This window comes from Arvicanthis niloticus, chromosome 7 (genome assembly GCF_011762505.2).
Source record: "Arvicanthis niloticus isolate mArvNil1 chromosome 7, mArvNil1.pat.X, whole genome shotgun sequence".
Classification (NCBI taxonomy): domain Eukaryota; kingdom Metazoa; phylum Chordata; class Mammalia; order Rodentia; family Muridae; genus Arvicanthis; species Arvicanthis niloticus.
The window spans coordinates 66,282,899-66,305,423 of record NC_047664.1 but is presented as its reverse complement, the minus strand read 5'-3'; the positions used below and the strand labels follow the sequence as shown (position 1 = coordinate 66,305,423).

The window sequence follows — 22,525 nt, the reverse complement described above, 5'->3', positions numbered from 1 at the left end:
AGAAACACTAACTAAGGCAGAAGTTGGTACCAGCAACTGGGGTTTTGCTCTCATAGGCCTGGCCATGCTTTTCTTTGGAGGAAAGTGGACTTTGAAACTTTGGATGAGAAAAGCAGTTGAATGCTTTAAGTGGGACTTGATGGGCTGTACTAATAGGAACATGGAAGACAGTGGTGCTGAGGGTGATTTGAATTGTGGGGTCCTAGCTCAAGAGGTTTCAGAGGAGAGGAATGTTAATATATAGCCTAGAAACTCTTCTTGTGATGTTTTGGTTAACGATGTGGCTGCTTTTTGCCCTTAAAAGTCTATTTGTGGCTAAATTGAAGAGTTTTGGATTAACTCTGTTGGCAAAAGAAAACTCAGAACAGCCTGGCATTGACTCTATCCTGTGATTATTAGTGCTTACTCTTATGAAGATCAATAATGACACGGAGCAAGCTAAACAAGAGAAAATACAAAATGTGCAATTTGAGAAGAAAACGGATACCAGGAAGTGTAATGGAGCTAAATCCTTTGTTAAGGAGATAAACAAGTTAAAGAAAATCCTGATGTTGGGAACTGGGGAGATGGCCCGGTGGTTAAGAACACTGACTGATCTTCTAGAGGTCCTGAGTTCAATTCCCAGTAACCACATGGTGGCTCACAATCATCTGTAATGGGATCCGATGCCCTCTTCTGGTGTGTCTGAAGACAGCTACCGCGTACTCACATACATAAAATAAATAAATGAATCAAAAAAAAAAAAAAAAGCCTGATGTTAAATGGAATAAAGAGAGTGGTGATCTCAGGGCAAGACCACACCCAGCTCAGCTTCCACCTTGTGAAAAGGAATTAAAGAACATCTTAGAGATCCAGATGTGGTAGCACATGCCTTTAATCCTAGTACTCAGAAGGCAGAGGCTTGTGAATCTCTAAGTTCAAGGCCAGCCTGGTCTACAGAGTGAATTCCAAGACAGCCAAACTTTTGCAGTTAAGAAAACCATCAAAACCAGAAAGCTGATGAAGATGTAATTGAACAAGAGACCGTGTCCCAGCCCCAGTAAGCAGCAGAACTTAGCAGCTTTGGACACATGGTTCTGGCTTTAGAGTCAAGAATAGAAGAAAGGGGTTATGGAATCTCCCTCAGCAACTAAGGAAAGCTATTGAGGCCAAGGGTTGCCAAGTGTGTGTCAGGGGTGTCCCTTCATGGAGGTCAAGAGATGCCACTGTGTGAAACTGTAAAGGTGAAGCCTGGATTTCCTTAGAAACCCCAAGATGTAGAAGATGCCCGAGTCATGGGATATTTGCCGAGGAAAGCTGCTAACAGAGATTGAAACCAGCCCTAGAGAAAAAAGTGTGTTGCAGTCAACAAAGGATAAATGAATTGGAGATATAAAAAGCATTAGGACATCAGACATGGAGATGCAGAGTTTGGCGTTTGCCCAACTGGTTTTTGGTCTTTATTGGTACAGTATTTCCTCACTATGCTTCCTTTCCTTCCTATGTTTCCTTTCCTCCCTAATAAAATGGTAATGTATATCTTGTGTCATTGTATGTTGGGAGTATGTGATCTCCTTTTTTTAAAAAATTTTGATTTTATAGGAGATTAGAGTTAAGAGATTGCCTCGAGTCTCAGAAGAGGCATTAATGGGGTTGAGACTGTTGTAGACCATGGAGACTTTTGAAGTTGGACTAAAGGCATTTCTGCATTATGTCCTGGCTACAAGCCTATTGGGGTCAGGGAATGGAATGTGGTAGTTTGAGTAGGTATGGCCCCTATAGATTCATGTGCTTGAATGCTTGGCCCATAGGGAATGTCACTATTAGGAGCTATGGTCTTGTTGTCGTAGAAATGACCTTGTTGGAGGAAGTGTGTCACCGTGCCGGTAAGCTTAGACATCTCAGATGCTTTAAGCCCAGATTCAGTGCCTCCTGTTCTTTCCTCTGATGCCCGTGGAGCATCTTAAACCTACTTGTGATTTTAGAAGTGAACACTCAGCTTGGTGCTCCAGTTTCCATGACTACCTGCTGTCACATTTCCCAGCTGTGATGTTGATGAACTCTCACTCCTCCCAGTGAGTCTAAATAAACCCTTGCTAATATGAGCTGCCTTAGTCATGGTGCTTTTTCTCAGCAATGGAATCTATCCCAAGCAGTAGTACCTGGCCATGTCCTCTATGTGGAGTTTGTTTTAGGGTCATAAAGAACATAAGAATTAAGGGGTTGTGAACTCTTCCCCCAAGGTTTTAGAGAGCTACTGAAGCAGATGACAGTGGAGTCCATATGTGAAGACCCTAAGAGGGGGCTCTAGGAAGCCATTGCATGAAACTATGGAAGTGAAGCCTGGGTGGTGTTGGAGACTCCAAGGATGTAGAGATGCCAGGCTGTAAGGCATCTGCCAAGAAGAGTGACATACATGGAGTGGGACTGTCCCCCCCCCCCCAAAAAATAGAAGTATGCAACAGGCAGCAAAGCTGGAAGAATGGGCCTATCTAAGGCCTTCACCATTAGACATAAAGCTACAGAATTTAATGTTTGCTCTACTTGGTTTCAGTCTTACTTTGATCCAGTATTTCCTCACTAAATCCTCACCTCTCTCCTTTGGAATATTCTGTGCCATTATATTTTGAAAGTAAGTAATTTCCTTTTTGGTTTTATAGGGATTTACACATTAAGAGATTGCCTTGAGTCTCAGAAGAGACTGGCCTGGACTTTTTTTTTTTTTTAACTTTTTATTGATTCTTTGTGAATTTCATATCATGGACCCCAATCCCACTCATCTCTCTGTCCCTTCATATCTGCTATCCACCCTTGCAACCTCCCCACCCAAAAATAAAATAAAAATAAAATAAGATGATTTTTAAAGAACCACAAATAAAAACATCTTGTCGTGGAAGCTGTACTGTCACAGTGTAAGACAGTCTATACTCATTTGTGCACACATCATTACTTACAAACATTCATTGCAATGAGTCATTGGTCTGTTTCAAGGCCTCTGGCTTCTGCTATTCTATCAATACTGGATCTTCATCAGGATTTGTCTTGGATATTCTGTTGTTGCCCTGTGTCATGGAGACCCTGCAGCTTTGAATCTGCAGGACTGGCCCTTTCACTCCCCAGCAGTTCATAGATGCAATAGATACTAGTTTGAACCAAATCAAAGCTCTGGATCTGAGTCTGGGAGGTAGCTAAGTTGGTCAGCCTGCCAGCTCTCCTGTGTTTATACCACCAGGATGAGCTCTCCAGTACTATGTAGGTTAGCTCACCCAATGCAACAGCCTGCAAGGGGCGGGGTTAGCTCTCCTGCCCACATGACCTCAGGGCTGGATCACCTGCTCCTTCACCATGAGGGCCAATTCTACTGTGCTGCCCAGATGAGGTGCAGGGCCCACTCTCCCAAGTGTGGTGGCTTGTGAGGGGCAGAGCTAGCCCAGCACAGTACCTCAGGTGGCAGTACAGACCAAGGACATCTCCATGGCCTTTGCTGGTAACATGGGCCTGAGATATAACACGGACCCTGGTTATGAAAGGACCACAGACCCAGGTATGGCTCCAGCAACAGCATAGACATGGATGTCTCCATGGCCTCAGGTGGCAGCCCAGGCCATGGCCATCTGCTAGGCCTTTGGTGGTAACTCAGGTCATAAACATTGACACAGATCCCAGCTGCAGCAGGACCTGTAACTTTAATTTTTTCAAAATCTATTTTTTAATGATTGTTCTTAAACACTTTAACCTCTGTTCTAGCTTACCACCCACCAGAGGTAGTGGAAAAGAAAGGGTATGGGAAAGTGAACCTGTTTAGAAATGGTTCTTTGGAGCATCTCCTGTCTGCAGGAAATCAGCAGTTAAATTCACAGGTCAGTAGGGGCAGCTCAATCCTGGAGAAAACACTTCATGGATACACCAGCAGTCCAGTTTGGTAGATTCTGGGTGGAAAACAAGAATCAGCAGTGGTGGCACGATCTAGCAGAGACAGCCATGCCTGGGAAGAATTCAGACCAGCAGGAAAGACAGGAAAATTTCTGGGCTGTGTCTCTGTGAAGATCACTGAACATGTGAGACCAACAAGCATTTAGCTATGAAAGCATACCAACCTCTGCCTCCATCCTGTCCATGGAGTCCTTTTTATACCCTTTGAACATCACTTGTTCTCTACAGGACTTGCCCCAGCACTTGTCTTGCCTCAGCACGTGAGTCTGTCTCAGCTGACATCATACTGCCAATCGCCCGAGTCCTTGGAAGCGGCAGGAAGCCACAGCACACCACCAAAAATTTTTTGGTGTGTTTCTCTTTATAGAGTCCCAACAAATGGAGTGCAAGTACACAATGTAAAGCAGACCAATACACGCTTGTTGATAGCGGAGAATCCTTCACCACGTGACCAATACACGCTTGTTGATAGCGGAGAATCCTTCACCACATGTCCTTTCACGTGTTTGCTTTAGCAAAACATCCTTTCACCTGTGTCAGCTTCAGTGAAACGTTCCTTCACGTGCATGCTTTAGCAAAATGTCCTTTCACTTGTGTCCACTTCAGGAAAACCTTCACATCTTTGCGCTAGCAAAATGCCATCCAACAATAACTGACTTTCCTAAGAACACTTAAGTTTCCACTTCAAGGACCCTTAGAAGCATCTGGGGCCAGGACCTTCCCATGGCCTCCTCATATCTGCCTGCACCTTACCACTGTGGAGTCTCTGGTCCCACCTTTTTCCACAGTGTCTTTCTTCTGGTGATCCCAGCCATTGGAGGAGACCCAGGACTGGACTTTTAAACAGTGTTGTGATATGAAAGCATTCGAAACCTTTAAAGTTGGACAAAATGAATTATGCTACTGCCTGTGATTACAGGGACAGTAAGGAGACCATGGTCATTGGATATTCTTGGCCACTTGGATATTTGGTCTCCAGGTTCCTACACTGTTTAGGAAGACTGGAGGTGTGAGCTTGCTAGAGGAAATGTGCCACTGTGGGTGTGTGAGCTTTGAAGCTTAAAGTATCTCTCACCACTGCTAGGTTGCTCTTTGGTTCCTGCTTGTGGCTTGAGATGTGAACTCAGTCTCCTGCTCCAGTCTCTGTGCCTCCCTCCTGCCATACCTCCCAATTGTGATGGCGATGGGTTTCTCTTCCTCTGCATCCATAAGCCTAAATAAGCACATCCTTCTATAAGTTGTCTTGGTCATAGTGTTTTATCATTGCAATAGAAAAGTAACTAAGACACTTCCCAAGTTGGCTTTGGTTATGGTCTTTGTCACAGCAACAAAGTGAAACTAAGACACAAACGTTGAGCCATTCCTGCACACCCTTGAGATTCAGCCAACTCGATCATGACAAATTCTCTTTTTAGTGAGCTATTGAATTTAACTTGGTGATGTTTTGTTGAGAAGTTTCACTCCTGTGCTTGTCAAGCACATTGGTCTGTAGCTTCCCTTTGCTGTGATGCCCTTGTTTCCATTGCTCACAGGCTAACACTAGCAGAATGAAATGAGTTGGGAAAGCCATGAAACACTAAGTCACCATTAACATTAGCGATAAGCTTTTAGTACAATCACATCGTTCTGTGTTTATTTTCTCCTTTAAACAGGCCAGCACATTGGGGGCTGGAGGGATGTGATTCCCTAACAGCTGTCACACCCTTCCCTGGTGCCCCAGCTGCTTTGACTACATGACTGTTAGGCAAGCAGCCAGCCAAACTGTCCTCATTGCAAGGCAGTTCTTTGGGACACTTTACAATTACTCTGAGGACACTCCAACAGCTGCAATAGACCTCTAGAGCCATGGCTGAAGATACACTCCAGACAGCCTGCGCTGGCCAGGTTGGGGGCCATGTTGAACTTTGGATGACCTTCAGCCATTTTTAATCCAGGCCAGAGGGGGAGCACTCCATAAAGAGACTCAACAGAAATCCTGTAACTGATACCAAAGCTTCCCCCCCTCCCCCACCTCACATGAAAGACTGTGCCATGATTACTTCAATTTCCATGAAAGTTCCTATGACTGGTGCAAACACATTTCTCCCCTTTTCTTTTAGAATACAAACAACTTGTTTGTTGCATTGTGGGTGGTACCATCCTGGACTGTTGGTACTCAGGTCTATAAGCAAGCTGAGCAAGCCAGGAGGGACAAGTCCCTTTTCTGGCTGTCTCAATATCAGGTGTGCACATGGTGCACAAATAAACACGCAATCAAAATACTCACATACATAACATAAAAAATAATAATTAAATTTTAATGCAGGTCCCAGAGGTGACGTGAGAGAAGCTGGTTTGAGTGACAGCTGGGATAATGGGTCAAGATGATGACGTACAGCGTGCTCTCTCTAAGCTTGCTATTTACGGGCAGCTATTAGCTTTTGAAACAGGAGTCTTGTAGGAGATGGTCTTTTCAGGAGCAGATGAGCATGGCTTGCAAGCAAGCTCTCAGGCACTCCCTATCAAAGTTTTTTGCCTACAAGATGCTGGGTTGATGGAGGTTCTAAGTGCTCAGAGAAGAAAGGAACCCTGGATGTAATGAATATGTACAATACGAAGGACAGAATCTAGCAATAGATGTGTGCACATGTTACAGGATATTTGATCACACTATGATCCCCAAGATTGTGTTATTTACTGGAAAAAAAAACCTTGTTGTAGTGTGGCTCAGCCCCAGCACACACCTTTTATCCAAGAGCTAAATAAAGTCAATCCTAGGTCAAGAGTCAAAGCAAGCTACCAAGCTGATGGGGAGTGAACAGAAATAAACAGAAAGGAGGGTCTTTGAAAGGAAGGGCATTTAAAATATCAAGGAGAAGGAGCTTTTTCCTTCTGGGAAGTTGATGGAGCAGGAAGATCAGCTGTGTGTCTTCTCTGCCTCTCTGAGCTAGCAGGCTTTTGGCAAAGTGCCTGAGTCTTCATTGGACAGGTATCCATCCCCACCTTCCTCTTCGAGAGAGTTTCTCTTTTGCTGTTTCATATGCTGGGCTAGCTGGCCTGTGGGCTTCTGGGAACTGTTCTTCCCTTCTCCCATTTTGCCCTAGGAACATTAGGATTATAGATGAATCCCACAATGCCCTGCTTTTTTATGGATTGCAATTCTGTGGATTATTTGGCTTTAGTTACTATTTTCCAGCCTCTGTCTTCTGTTATTAATCGTGATGATTAGGGGTACCACAAGGAGTGTGAAAACAGAAGTACTCAACGCCATTGTGTCCAGACTCAATGAGACTCCATCCACCAAAGATTATATATTGCACGGTAACTTTCATTTACAGCATATAGTTATCAGCTGGAACTGTGATCTGTACCTGGGTTCTTTTATCCATCTTAAAGTAGATGGACTCTTGGAGCTGGAGAGATGACTCAGTAGTTAAGAACACTGGCTGCTCTTGCAGAGGACTGAAGTTCAATTCCTAGCACCCACATGATGCTCATAACTGTCTCTAAGTCCAGTCCCAGGGGATCAGAAGCCTGGACAAAACACCTATACACATAAAAATAAGTAAATGGATGCACCCTTGAAGAAAAATTTATTGTTTAGATTTGTACAGACACATTGATCACTCTGCTCCCCAATTGTTCAACATATACATAAATAATGTGTCTATTTAGTCCCTTTTTAGTCTATTCTTAAAAATAACTGACAGAGGCTATTAGGCTGTGAAAATTCTAGCACATTGGGTAGAGCAAAATGAAATTCAACTGGGTTGACAGTTATAGTCTAGGAGAATGAAACTTGTCCTTAACTAATCATCAGCTACCAATTATCCTCTAACCAGATACTCATCAATCAAAATTCTTCAACTAACCTCTAATTATGGACTTCCCATTTTAACTAGTCAAGCATTTTCTTTGCCTTGCCTCTGAGAAGTGGTATATGTTTCCTCTTCATGACACTTTAATGGAACCCAACCAACCACCTGCAGCCTGGTGCTGCCTGAACCTCAAATCACAAGCTGTTCACATAAACGTTTTAAGATTTTTAGGCGCCGAGGTTTATCTTTTAATAACAATCTTCCTTGGATAGAAATACCCTTCTCTTATAATTCCCAGTGGGCTTGGTAACTTCTCCCTGGCAAGAACCCCTAATACTTCTTTCTTTAATATGGCGGCACTGAAACTATTGGCTGAGGATATGGACTGCCAATTTCTGGTGACAAACGTCTTTAGTACGTAGAGCCATATCCCAATTAATTTAGCTCCTCAGCTGGGAGGATAAGGAGTTCAGGGTCATCCTTAGCTACATAGTAAGTCCAAAGTCAGCCTGGATTATAGAAAGGGCAGGTAGGTGGTGTGGGGAGAAGGAAGGAAGGAAGACAGACCAAAGTTTAAGTTCCATTTGTTTCCATCCTGATCATTCACCTGGGCAGAATACATCTTGTGGTATCATTCTTTCTTTAAGAATGGGACATCTACAAGAAATTCAGTGGGAAGACTTCAGCCACTCTTCTGAACTAATTTAAGTAAACATTCTATTAAAAATTAACAGTCCTGTCCTATCACTTTGCACTTGAAGTCAACTACCCCAGTTTAGAGCACAGAGCAATTCTCTGGGGGAAAAAAAAACACAATGGAGAGAGTTCTGAAAACTGGACTCAATGTTCTTCTAATATCAAACTCTCCAGCCTCTAAAGGAGTCCTCTGGTAAGTGGCAGATAAATGTCAGTGTATGTTTTTATAAGCAGCCTGTGTTATAGGTAGCTGTTGGTATCTAACAAGGTATTATCTTACTTTTATTTATTGTTACAGTTTAAATCTGCAGTGCCCCTTATAAGCTTATGTATTTGAACTCTTCAAATTGTTGAATTTTGAGAGGCTCTTGAACTTTTAGGAGGTGGGGTCTGCTGGTGGAAGTGAGTTACCAGAGGCAAGCCTTTGAAGATTGACACACACCTTCTGGTTCTTGCCTTTCTCTGTTTCCTGGTCCACTGTAATAATAGTAGGGAATTGTGCTTCTCTAAGTCTCTGGAAGAGAAGGGGAGGGAGGCCTCTCTGGCCTTTGTTCTTAGCACTTGTAGGACTTTCAGAGTGCACAATCACATGGTAAAAAGTTCACTACAGGTTTGCACATAAATTCAGGTCACAAATTGAATGAGAGGTTTATAATAGAGAATGTCTACATGCATATCTACTAGGAGTAATTATCTGGCTCAACATTCATCATTTGTTACTAGCTTACAAGTTCATGGAAAGTTAAAAACAATAAGCTGTCCTTAAAACTTTGTATAAACCCAGTCAATATTTTAGCTCCTATTTTTGCACCTGTGGTGAATACCATTTTTATGACCTTCTGTTAATGGTTTTTATAATCTCTTGGAATGTGCTCTAAATTTTAGAAGTCTGTTGTTATCTCAGAAGCAATTAAGCAGTTCTGTTATAAAAGGGGCTCAAATGTTTTTGTCTGCATTGCCATTCTGAAATGATGACCCTAGCATGCTAGTTGTTTCTGCAGAAGAAATGCTCTATGTTTTTTCATACTGAGTGTGAGATCATCCTTCAGTGATTTTCTGACCCTTACAGTATTACAGAGTGGAAGCATATAACTTCTTCATTTTATAGCAGTTCATAATTAAAAATTTCCCCTGAGTTTCAAAGGATAATATTGGGCTTTTCTGACTGTTGAAACTGTTAGGATTCCAAGACCTTTTAGAAGCTGGATTAAATGCCTCATCATGTATTATGAGATGGTCATGAGCCTTTGAGAATGAATGGTTTGAATCTGAAGTGTCCCCCACACGTTCATGTTTTCAACATGTGTTTTTCATTTGGTTGCATTATTTTGGGAGGTGGTGAAATCTTTAGGAAGTATAGCCTAGCTGGAAGGATTCAGTTAACCAGGCATGGACCTTCAGAGGTTATACTTGGGTTCCTCTTCTAGCTTACCCTACCTTATCCCATCCATCTTGTGATGAGCTTCTACTATAAGCTTTTACCTACATGAACTTCCATGCCTTCCCCCATCAAGAACTGAAACCCTTGAAACTGTGATCTAAAAGAAACCTGTCCTCCTCTTGGTCAAGTACTTTGATCCCTTCAATGACACATAAGCAACCAATTCATTTGCTCTGAAGAGAGTGGGAGAAGATGGGAGTTATTATATTTTGTCTTGAACAAAAAGAACTCTAGGGCTGGCATGGTGGCTTGGAAGAGAATGTTAAGAGCAATGCACATGATGAGAGGTCTGGCTTGTGGGAGTCTCAGAGGGAAGTTTGAGACTCTACTGGGGCCCTTTGTGTGATGTTTTAAGAATCTATGGTCTCTGGTTAATTCTTAACCAGAATTAGCTGTGATTACTAAGAGGCCAGTATCACTGGAGTGAAAACTCTGCTTTGCTAGCCCAATGGAGCTGGAGAATCATTTGTGATTAAGAAAAGGGAGTGAAATTATAGAGGCAGACTCTTCTGGGAAGCGTTTCTTCAGGAGCATCACACACAGCAAGGAGGCATTGTGGACAGGGCAGAGAAACAAAGCTCTTGTAAAATGCACTGGATGTATTTACAGATGAATGTGTGCAGTTCTAATGGCTTAAACTCTGCCTTGCTCTTCCTGGACATTACTGAGTCATTGTTTTAAGGATCTTCACTTCTGTGGTGTACCTACTGGCTAGATGGACTTCCTTTCCTAACAATTAAAAATTATTGCTCATTGATGACTTACTTTGAAACTTTATGCCTCTCTTGTCTTTGTTCCTGGTGAATAGTACCTATAGTAATCACATGATCATGTGTAATATTCGGATGGTTTTATTAACAAGTATATAATACATATATTGCATACTGTATATAGTATATGAGGACTGTACAGTACAAATTTATGTTCACAGTTTGACATGACAAAATGTCATTACTGAATTCCCATTGGACTACAGGGTAGAAACAGAGAAGGTACATTAAACATTCACATCTTTAGTAAGAAAGATTACCAAAATGTTTCAGTATTTGCAAGTATACTAATGCATGCTAAAAACCTTTACCCATTCAGTCTTATTAGCTTATAAAATATATTACACTTTATTAAAAATTTCTGCATAGTTTATACAAGTATTAAAGAACTGTAAATGCAATAAGCCTGCTATGCTTGCAGGTAGGGTTTAAGAGATGCCAAGCAGAAAGATTATTCTGACCCTCTAACACTAGGTACATAACAGGAAAAAAAAGTGCTAGTATTTGTAAAACACATTGTAGCCCTCTTTTAATGCATGTAAAATGGCTTTGTAAATGTATTACTTAAGTGAATTTGCAATCATTTAGAAACTGTTAACCTTGACCAAGAAGAGAATAAAGAGAACTCAAGTGACTTCATGTACGTTAGCAACTCCTTCAAGACAATTCTAGTTTCAAACCAAATTATAAAACCTTTGATCTCTGAGATTGTCTTTATAACAATCTAAGGAATGGTGTGCAGATTACAGTATCAGCAATAGTCTCTCAAATTCCACATTAGTGCAATACTGATAGTGCAGGTGGGTGTTTAATAAAACATACATATACATATATCACTCCCCTGTAATTCTGTTCCAAGGCTCTTGCGACATCTGCATGTTTAGTATCTTCTTAGTTGAACAAAGCTGTGCTACACACAGTCTCCAAACCAAGTGACTTTCAAGTGCAAAATGCCCATTTAATGATGTACCCTCCCACTGTGAAACTCGAAAACACAAGATTCTGGTTATTGCTGGAACGTCCCCAGGATGATACTTAAGCAGTAACTGAATGAACTCTGTAACGATTTACACAGTGCTGACTTCATGTTTACAGCCTGTTCTCATCATTTACTGCAGCTGAACCACAACTGACACTAACATGGCATGTCATCAAAAATCAAAGATTCAGGGCATCTATCTTGTATCTTTCACAAAAAAACAGATTTAAAAAAAAAAAAGACCAACCAACCAAGCAACCAACCAACCAACCAAACAAACAAAAAAAGAAACCACTAAGAGACTAAGTTTTTCAACTATCATAGTAAGATACAAATACATACATACATACATACATACAAATATATATAAAGGAAATTTGGTAGGGGCCAATTAACTAAAAGTATATCAGACTAGCATGGGAATTGAGAATGGCTTCTCTGGGTTACTTTTCTTTCAGAGTTAAAATGGGTCTTTTTGTTAACATGACCTAAGCAAGCTAAAGAGTAAGGTAATAAAGACTTCTGAACAAAATTTAAATATGTCATGGAGCTATTAACTACTCTGGTTTGAAGCAAAGATAACTGTCCTTCCTTGCACCCTTCCCCGACCTCTCACTGGGCTGGAACACACATTGGAACAAACACTAAACTGGACTTTTCAGTGCTCTGCCGAAGAACCACTTCAAGATACATGAACGCAACAGAACACTGACAAGGGAGACCCTGCCTTCCCAAGAGACATTCTACTCCTCAGTTCACGTCATAGTTGCAGACAAAGAGAAAGGCAACAGCCTCAGTAGCATGCTTTAATAGCCTGAATAGATTTTCTTTTTTTGCAGTGAAAAAAAAAGGAAGGAAGGAAAGAAAAGGAACCCAAGAGCCAAGATAACATTTCTTTGCAGTTTTTACCCACATTCCCCCTCAGCTGGTTCACAGGGCTGAGCAGGACCTCCCGAGTGCTGTCCCCACAACTGTGAGCATAGTGCCATCAGAGCAAGCTCCCTGTGTGTGCAGGCCTCCAAGACCTCTCATTCACCAATGTCCAAGAACAATCAAGTAGGATGTTCCTCCCAGTCCAGGTAGTGTTGGATCCTGAGATATTGCTGGGATGAATGCTCAGGCTTCCCCCTTCTCTTCTCCCTCATCCTTCATGAGGGGATGAAGGGACTGTCGGTCATAGGCAGTCATATCTGACCCTTGTGCCCATTTTGTTTTTCAAATTTGTAACCAGTGGCATTTCTGCATGTGAACTGTTTTTGTTGACATTTAGACTGCAGTGTTCAAAAGCCTGCTTTTGAAAAAAAAATCAAGAAAAAACACTTCCCCTCCAGATAATGGTGCTATTTATCTGCAACATCAGCACGAGTCATTGCTTTTAGTTTGCCCTAACAGGGTACCTGGTAGCCGGCAGGAAATTGCTAGCTCTGGCAGAAACTTGTGGGAATCGTCAAGCTACACATATCAATCCCTGAATTGTGGTTTTCTCTATTTTTCAAAAAAAAAAAAAAAAAAAAAAAATTCTGTCACCAAAATAAAGATCTATGTGCTTCACGCTAGGTATATTTACAAAGAGTGTCACTCAGGTCTTAATCGAGTGACTTTGCTCAAGCTTAGTGGATGCTCTTTTATACTATGTGTCATAGACACAAATGACAGCTGGTTTGGCACCATACAGCTCACACAGAGAAGCTCCATATGAAAGCTATGTGACTAACTGGATATGGGACTAGAAGTACCACTCAATGTTTTCCTGTATGCAAAAACACTCTTAGTGGGGGTTGGGGGGGGGGGGGAGAAGAGACTATTTTATACATTACAGGGCAAATATTTCTGTGGATTCCTTACTCTCAGAGCTTCATGATCGACAATGAAGGATCCGGCAGGAACGGAGGAGGTGGCATGGATGACCCTCTCGGTATCCAGCTTTGCAGCAAAGGTGTGCTTAGCCGAGTTATGCCGGGGGGGGGGGGGGGTGGTGGGGTGGGGAGGGGGGTGGATGGACATTTAACAAACACACTGCGCAGCTAATGTGAATGGCCCAGCCGGTCCTAGCCAGGAATCGCTGACTTCCTCCTCCGTTTCCAATATCTTCTGCGTCTTTCTCACACTACGGGAGAGCACGGACCACCTAAGGCAAGAGCTCCTGCTCAGCTCCCAGGGGTGTCAAAGCCCTCCACATGAGCTTCCGGTGCCACAGAGGACAAAGGACTTGACTTAGCTGAGTTGGTGAGCCAGGCCAATGAGCAAATCGTGAGGAGGGCAAAGGCGAGAAGGTGGGACCAGCTTGACATCTCGTGGGTCTTGCTAGCTGGTAAAAGGGACCGCATTCTTTCTGTCATCAAACACAGAATGCAGAAGAAGGTCGAACGTCTCTGGCAAGGACTAGCAGGCTGGATACTGTATTTCTAATACATTTACTTTGACATTCTTTTGAGGAATACATGGAGAAACCGACAAATTGGTCGTTAGTTTACATGTTCCCTTGTTCTCATTACATTAAATGTATCTGTAAGGAGGGCTTGCTTAGCATCCCCGGAAAAAAAAATGTTCACATTCTTTAGGTCTGACCCGTGGTAAGGAGAGGGAGGGTTAGAGTATCAACTACTGACCATATGGAAGTCTTGAATGATATAAATTCAGAGATCCAGACCAGCTGAATCGAAATTAAAATGTACATATAAAAATGAGTTAGATAATGGGAAGGAGGAGAAGAGAGAGAGAGAGAGAGAGAGAGAGAGAGAGAGAGAGAGAGAGAGGCCAGGAAGAGCGGGGAATCACACTGAGCTGCTGGAGACAGGCTTTCAGACTAGCATGTGGCGTTTCCTGTGTAGGGCAAGGTGGTCGGAGCGAGAGAAGCTTCGGTCACAGTCTGGACACTGGAAAGGTTTGATTCCAGTGTGTTTTCGGAAATGTCTAGTTAGTTCATCGGACCGAGCGAACTTCCACGTGCAGCCTTCCCAGGTGCATTTGTACGGCTTTTCTCCTGCAAAGAGATGAGGCGGCACTTAATCATTTTCATTGCTGGGGAATAAAAAGAGAAGCCACGACTTCTGAACTAATACCCATGGAAAACACAGCCTTTGGGATAACATCATACACAGCTCTCAATTAACATGGCACTGCACGAAACAAACATACTCTCTCCATGGAAAAATCAACAAAAAAGAGCTCTTAAGGCAGGGAGAGCCATTCTGAGGGACAAGCATGGAGCATGCGGATTCTGCATGTGTAGGTTTGCAAGCCTTAAACCTTCCTGTGCACGCCACCATCCCACGGAAAGCTTTGGGCCTCTCTTAAGCTTTGGCATCATTTTCTAAAACTAGAATACCTGTTAAGGAATTTAACAACCCACTTTCTTATTTAGACCCTGACAGCAATGCCATGGACAGTGCTTCAGGCCCCTATGCTCTGAAAACAGAAGTTCTCTCCTCTCAGAAACCAGGCCTCCACGCACCCCTTCCTGTAGTCTAACCATCACTCTGTGTGAGGAACAGAGAAGGCCCTTGTGGGAAAACGCTAGTGAGAGCCATCGTGAAGACCTTCACAGCTAAACAGTGCTTAGTGCTGATCTGATTCTATTAAATCAGTATAATACAAGCTGGCCACCCTAATACAAAAGTTAGAACATTCCAAAATAGCCGTTCTCAATCTATGGGTTGTAATCCTCCCCAGGGGTTGTCGAATGACCCTTTTATGGGGCGTCACCTAAGACCATCAGAAAACAGAGATATTTATATTATAATCCATAACTACAACTATGAAGTAGCAACAAAAATAATTTTACGGCTGGGATCCAGCCCAACCTGAGGAACCATACTAAAGGGGTGCAGTGTTAAAAAGGTTGAGAACCACAGCTCTAAAATCTGAAACTCTGTGAGTCTCCCACAGCAGCAGATGCTCTCCTGTAGCATTGTGTCAAGGCTCAGAGTTAGAAAAACGCTGTGTAACTAAAGTTACCTTCCGGCTGTGTGTAGAAAGCATACGTGAGACAGTAACATTTGTTCTTGGATTTATCTTGCCCTCAAGATACCTCATTATGTTTCTGAATTACATATCTTAATATCCATGTGCATCTAAAACAGTTCTAGTCCAGAGTATTTCAGGAAGGGACACCTGGCCCATCACAAATTAGTCCCTGTTTAGCGAGTGACCATTGTCTCTATATTCTTGGTATAAGTATTGGGATTTCTATGTTGCATCTGAATCCAAAGACTCAATATCATTTTAATTTTAAGCTGGATGACATGAATGAAGCTCCGCCCCTCCGCCCCCACCCAAGCCTGGTATATGATTTATGGCTGACATGTGGGGGCTGCTCAGGAGCTCCTCTCATATAGCTTCTTCTGCCTCTTCTTCCCTGGATTAACCAAACATGACTGCTATTTTTTTGTACTAAATCCCAGATTCCTCTCCGTGAATATTCCCCGATAAGAATGACCCACTTATCTCAGAAAAACAACCTACACTCTGAGCTTTAGACAAGGGCCACCAAACCAATCACTGTTAAGTTCTTGTATCTATTAAAGGGCCCAAGCCAGGAGCAGCCTCAGCATACAAGAAGCAAGGGTCCCGGCAGCCACTGGAAACATCCGTGTGATTTCTTTAAATTTCTTTAAGTTGCCTTTCTATCAAGCCTTCAGGAGCACTGGGGGTGACTGCCTATGTTTCTACGGAGAGAATAATGTTGACATGACCTGACAGTTGACTCTAGGCTCAATCTTAGCCAATATGGAGCACACCCTAGAAGAGCTAGGTCTATCTGTCCGAATGTCATGTTTCTGCTCTGCATAAAAAATGGCCCTTTACTATTAAACAGGTTTTTTGTTTTGTTTTGGTTTTTTTTTGTTGTTGTTGTTGGTTTTTGTTTTTTTTGTTTTTTTGTTTTTTTGTTTTTTTGTTTTTTTGTTTTTTCGAGACAGGGTTTCTCTGTGTAGCCCTGGCTGTCCTGGAACTCACCCTGTAGACCAGGCTGGCCTCGAACTCAGAAATCCGCCTGCCTCTGCCTCCCGAGTGCTGGGATTAAAGGCGTGTGCCACCGCCGCAGCCACCACTGCCTGGCTACTATTAAACAGTCTTATCTCAGAGGCTAGGCTGATGGCTTCGGTTGGTAAAGCACTTTCCTGGTTAGCTCCCTGGTGCCCATCCTCAGAGCCTGGATGGAAACACTGGGTATGGTGATATAGCTGCAGAAGGCAGGGGCAGGCGGACCTCTATGGCTAACTAGCTAGCCCAGTGGAATGGGTGAACTCCGAGCAAATGAGACCCTGACTCACAAAGGTGAATGATACTCGGGAGGAACAACACCCAAGGCTGTCCTCACCTCCACACGTGCCCCAGCAGAGACTCCTGGGAGGGCCCCATCCCTGATAGTGAGTACTTTCTCATCTCCCCAAGCTCCTTCGGACAGACTTTACCTCGGAAGGAGGGACCTGAGCGAGGGACCACTTCGGTTCTAAGTTACATAATAATTATCTGTGGTAGATCACTACAAAGATTCTCTGGGACTTACATAGACATCAGTATGTTCATTTTCAGGATTAGAACTTGCATTATTTAGGCAGCGTCCCTCACCCAAAATGCTTAGGAGCAGACGCGGTCCACATTTCAGACTTTCAATCCCGGCAACCCACATGAAGGTTGGAGAGAACTTCTCAAAACTGTCCTCTGGCCTGCACTTTCACACCACGGTGTGTGGGCCATACCCTTCCTCCCCAGAATAGTAAGAAAGTAGTAAAAAGCTTCCGGTCTCAGGGTGTTTGTAATGCCGGTTGCGCCAATCATTCCTGTTCCGGATCTGTTCTGCCCACTCGTTAGGACACGGCTGCATGTCTCACCTGTATGAGTTCTTCTGTGTGCTTTTAAGTGCGAGCTCTTAGTGTAGACTTTATTGCATCCATCATAGTCGCATCTGTGTATCCTGCGCTTCCTTTGGGTATCCGGGGATTCCACGGGTAGAGGTCTCTTCCCAGGCTGCACAATGACCGAAGGATGGTTCCTATTGAAGTCGAGATTAAATGCAAAACATTGAGTGAAGGTGTTCCCTTTTCCTCAGCCTACTAAAAATAAAAAAGCATTTACAACATCGGGCAAAAACAAACAAAAAACCCCCCAACGAAATAAGAAAATAAGAATAAGACCAGTAAAAAAAAAGAATTAGCTGTTCAACCCAAGAAGCGCTGCTTTTATAGTCATTCAACAAAACATGTAGCGAGCACCTACCATGAGCCAGGCACTGTGCTTGGCACCGGGACACAAAGATGAATAAAAACAGGGTTCCTGCCCTCGAGGAGCTCACACTCTAGGGGGAGACAGACATGGAGATAAGTAATGACAGCAAGAAGGTTAGGTGCTCTGCTGAGGGAGGTGCCGCGTGCGGGGAGAGGCTCTCGGCGCGTGTCCAGTACTTCTCAGCACTGCACCGGCTTTCCCATGGGCCAGCTCTCAGTCAAATCCCTACTTCTTAGGCAAACACGCTGCTCTACAAATCTGTATTCTATCCTTCCTCTCAATGTCTCTTAATGATCGCTAACATTTAGTTCTCGCTGGCTCTTTCAAAGGAAGTCCGCCATTGCTGTCTACAGCACAATCTTTCAGCGTCAGTGTGACTCTCGCAAGAGGAGGGTTTCCAGCATTCAGAGATGTGGAGGAGGGCGGTGACTGGCTTCCAAGGGAAGGTGGTGACACCTGATGCCCTCCCCACCTTCTCTCACATTTGTCCAAGGGTTCTTAAGCCACACCTATGAAAGCAAGGGCTGATGGGAAGAGTGTGGCGTTTTGGTTTTGTTTTCAAACCCTTTCCTGCGGCTAGCAAGGCTACCACCAAGCCAGCGAAGAATGCAGCTGGCCTCTGTGAGCAAAGGTGCTGTCTTCAACTTGAACTTGGGTCCTGAAATATTCTAAAAGATGCATGGACGTTTTCTGTGTTGGGGAAGATTAAAAATAATGTTTCTGAGATTAATGTAAATGAAAATTTGACCACTAAGGGCACTAAGAAGTGCCTGCCATAAAATTTGCAAGCACATTTTTTGGGGGGTGGGGGCTTGAGGTGACTAGTTAAGTAATAAAAGATAGGTTTCGTTTTATGTGGTCTTTCTTACTTCTGTCAGTATTTTAAACCTTACCCTGGGAGCCGAGCACAGACAGATAAACTAAGTCAGGATTCAGAGACACAGAAAAGTGAACAGGAAGCAGTGGGGGCATGGCCAGGTGACTGGGACTCCCATCACACATAAATATATTTTTTATTTTAAATTTGAGGAAAAAACCCCACAATGGAGAATAAGGTTTATTTGGGTTTCTTATTAAGATGGAATAAGTCACTAAAAACCCTTCAGTAAAAAGGAAGTTATCTTTTTTTACTTTGGAAAGTGCTAGGGAAGACTCAGTGGCCTATGTGTCTGGGACACAGGCAGACAGTCCATGCCAAATGGCTTTAAAAATCTTGTCCAACAACTGGGGGGTTTGTAGGCTGAGAATCTAAATCATTTCAGCATGGTAATCACGACTGCACTTCCCAGTGTTCGCTGTCACTGACCGTCTCTGGTGTTAATGATACTGACTAGAAAGGCTGCTGTGGATGTAAACAGTGTGGGACTGACTACTCAGAGAACCACAGGACAGCATTTTTGCCAAAGGCCAAATGACTGACAGAAAGCCGCCAACACTCCGTGCTCAGAAGTACCCTTTCCCGCTGCACGTCACAGTTGTCCAACTCATGTGGCGTTTGCTGGATGTTTCAAAGCCCCTCTAAAAAACCATCAAGCATAGATATCAAACTACCTATTGGAAAAGGCAACAGTGTGGCTGTAAAGGTTAAAGTCAGAGAGAGACTAAGGGTCTTGGCAATCTCAGTCTTTGGCCTTACATCACTCATTTCTAAAGAGATCATTTGGACTCAAACAAGCATAGACTAGCTACTATGTAGCAGATACCTGCTCTGAGTTAAACTGGCCCTTCCTAAATTCTCATGCCTGCTCCTGTTTTTATCTTCTCCCATTTCCCTGTTCTAAATGCATTCTCACAAAGGCAAAATACACATGGAGTAGCATTTATTTTATTTTATATTTTGCTATAACTTTGAATGCATTTAAAAATGATTCTAATACTGTAATTCTGGATCAAGCAAATGGGTTTCCAAGCTGTGAAGCCCACGCCTAGGCAGCAGGGTTTCAAGGCTGGTGTTGCTGGGGCCAGGCTCACTGCAATGTTCTAGGTACTTGGCTTCAAGCAATTCTTTCCTGGCTAATGTGTTCTATGTGGGCTGCTACTGGGTCCACTCCAAGACATTACTTAATCCCATCTGTGAAAGAACTACATAGAGTGCATGTTCCACTGTGGCTAATCTACAGGGCTCTTTTTTTTTTTTTTTTTTTTTTTTTTGGAGAAAAATGCATCTTAGGTCAGCATTAAATGAACACATTACTCATTAAGCATTTAAAAGCCTCTAGCAGTGAGATCATTGAAACAGGAATACACACACACAGACACACAGACACACACACACACAGACACACACACACACACACACACACACACACACGGTTGGGGGGAGGGCGGGAGGTGAGTCCAGGTCTCATGTCATGTTGGTCAGGCTAGCTTAAATGCCTGGTCCCTGATCCTCTTGCCTCTCCTCCCAGGTGCTGGGATCACAGGCATACCCTACTACACCTAGCTGGAAACAGTATCTTCTTTTAAGCAGTATTTAAAGAATGGGAGGTATCTGCCTTCAAATACTTTGCCACAATGTCTCACATTTTAATTTGTAACAGACTTCAGACTAGTCCTCTGCTACCTACAGGCCAACTACACAGAGAGAGGGCCCAGAAAGACGAAAGAGCTCAAAGCAGGCCCCCTGAGTTAAGAGTGGGACTGTGGGTGTATTGGGATACCTTAACTAACGTCTTGGCTCTCTATCTGCTCTGAATACAAGAACTCACTTGAAACACCTGGAGCTGGGCATGGTGACTCATGCTTGCAACCTCAGGAGGCTGAGGCAGGAAGGTCTGGAATATGAGGTCAGCCAGGGCTGCACACCAAGACCCTGTCTTTAAACAAAAGCAGACAAAAACCCTAAAACTGAACTTTGAAGGGGAAGTACTATGCAACTGTGAAAAATGAAAGCACGTGCCAAGATACTTTCCTTGCCTGATGTAGCTGGGATGACGAGCCACCCTTCTCATCCACTAGGGACTATACACGATGCCACATATATGCCATCATCCCTAGACCGAAAGTTTGTTCAATGTGGTATGGTCACACATGAGCCTCTGTGAAAGCCACACAAACCAAAGGTGGGTGTGACTGCAGTAGATCTGAAATCACCCGAAACATGGTAGAATGTGATTTCCTCGGCTTTACAGAAGCTACCATTGAGCTGTGTGACAGGAGAAGAGAAGGTAGGAGAGGAAAGGTAGGCAGAACATTTACTGAAGCTGGGGAGAAGGTGGTTTGGGAGAGGGAAGGTGGGAGCGACCCTGCAGAGGCAATGGCTGTGGATGCTGAGGCTGTCCCAATGTACTGGCTGGACTCAATGAAGAAGCACTATAGAATCAGTACAAGAGTAATTACAACAAAAAAGAAAGACAGAGGACGTGGGCAGTGAGAATAACTTATTCTTCGCATGCTGAAGCACAGCATCCAGGTCAAAGCCATCTTCCTGGAGGCTGCTCTCCCCAGGGGCCAAACAATGAATGACTTAACCATGTGAGAGGTACCACCCTGTCCAATCAGAGACTCAGATGCTGACCAAAACAGAACATCCTTCCTCCTGGCTTGCATCTCTGCAAGTTAAGGAGAGGCTCCAAGGATAGGTATAATTAAAGACTCAATGTAAAGATTGCTTTCTGTACTGAGCTTCTCTGAGCTGCACGGGAAGCTTCTGTCTGTGGCCAAAACTGTTGTTGGCCTGAAGATGTTAATAAAAGACATTTTCAATAATAAACACACTCTACAGCGCCAGAAGTGACAACTATGGGTGAAGGGGGTGGGGCAGCTTCTATTTGACACATGACAAGTTTTGGTTGTTCAAGCTGACGTGAACATCAAATCCAATCTTCATGAAAACACTATAGATCCCATGTGGATGGCAAAAGAAAAAACAAAAACCAAAAGATTCATGTGGTCACCTTGGGGGACCGACTGGTAAAGTTGACACAACTGTTGTAGATATGGTTCATGATGTTCTTGGAGACTGTCTTGGCCACGGTTACCTGTGGTACCACTCAGTGATGCCACACAAAAGAGGATGTCCCTGGTCATCCACAGCACATCACATGTTTGCATTCCATGCTTTATTCCAGGTCCCCAGGTGCACGCCAAAAACACCAGGTCGGCCTAAGTATACTTACTCTTGCAACAACGCTTGCGGGGGGGACACTGAGTTCATTAAAGGGGGTGACATTTCTTCAGGGTAATAGTCAGTCCTCTGTGGTTCAATTCCAGGTTCTATTTTAATTTTTTTCTGTAATATGGGCTTCTCATATGATTCAATTACAGGTACTAAAAAATAAAAATAGAAAAATCATTCTACACACAATGTATCAATTTCAGCTTGTGAAAGGTCACCTCATGGCTTCTAGTGACTACATTTTTGTATGTATATTTCTTCGTCTCTAGCAAGGGTTATAGCAGGATTTAATTTGTGAGTGGTCCTCACTTTTGAAGCAGACAGAGGACCCCGTGACTCAAGATGACTCTCCATTACAAAATCTGGCTATCCCCGCAGTCCGCTCTCTACTTGACACACAGGGAGCTTTTATGAGCCATTAGCAGCATGGTCAGAAAATACTTAAGTCTCTTTTGTGCCCAGGACCATATTGGTACTCAGTAAATCAAAGCATAAAATATACTGTGAAAATAACTAATTGTTGGACACTCTCCCAATATCAACACTTCAAAACAAAAACAGAAAGAATTGCCCGGGACAGGCCAG

General features: G+C 43.3%; 1 protein-coding gene across 3 annotated transcripts in view; it reads right to left on the bottom strand.

The window, feature by feature from the left end:
* Window positions 1-13,993: 13,993 nt before the first annotated feature.
* Klf3 (KLF transcription factor 3) overlaps window positions 13,994-22,525 on the bottom strand; it is a 28,074-nt gene continuing 19,542 nt past the window's right edge. For all 3 annotated transcript variants that reach the window (XM_034508296.3, XM_076938532.1, XM_034508297.2), the window contains exons 4-6: window positions 21,942-22,092; window positions 17,430-17,590; window positions 13,994-14,578 (exon numbers count right to left, since the gene is read on the bottom strand). In XM_034508296.3, coding sequence (XP_034364187.1) covers window positions 14,397-14,578; window positions 17,430-17,590; window positions 21,942-22,092 — 494 coding nt within the window. In that variant the 3' untranslated portion in view covers window positions 13,994-14,396. The remainder of the gene's footprint in view (window positions 14,579-17,429; window positions 17,591-21,941; window positions 22,093-22,525) is intronic.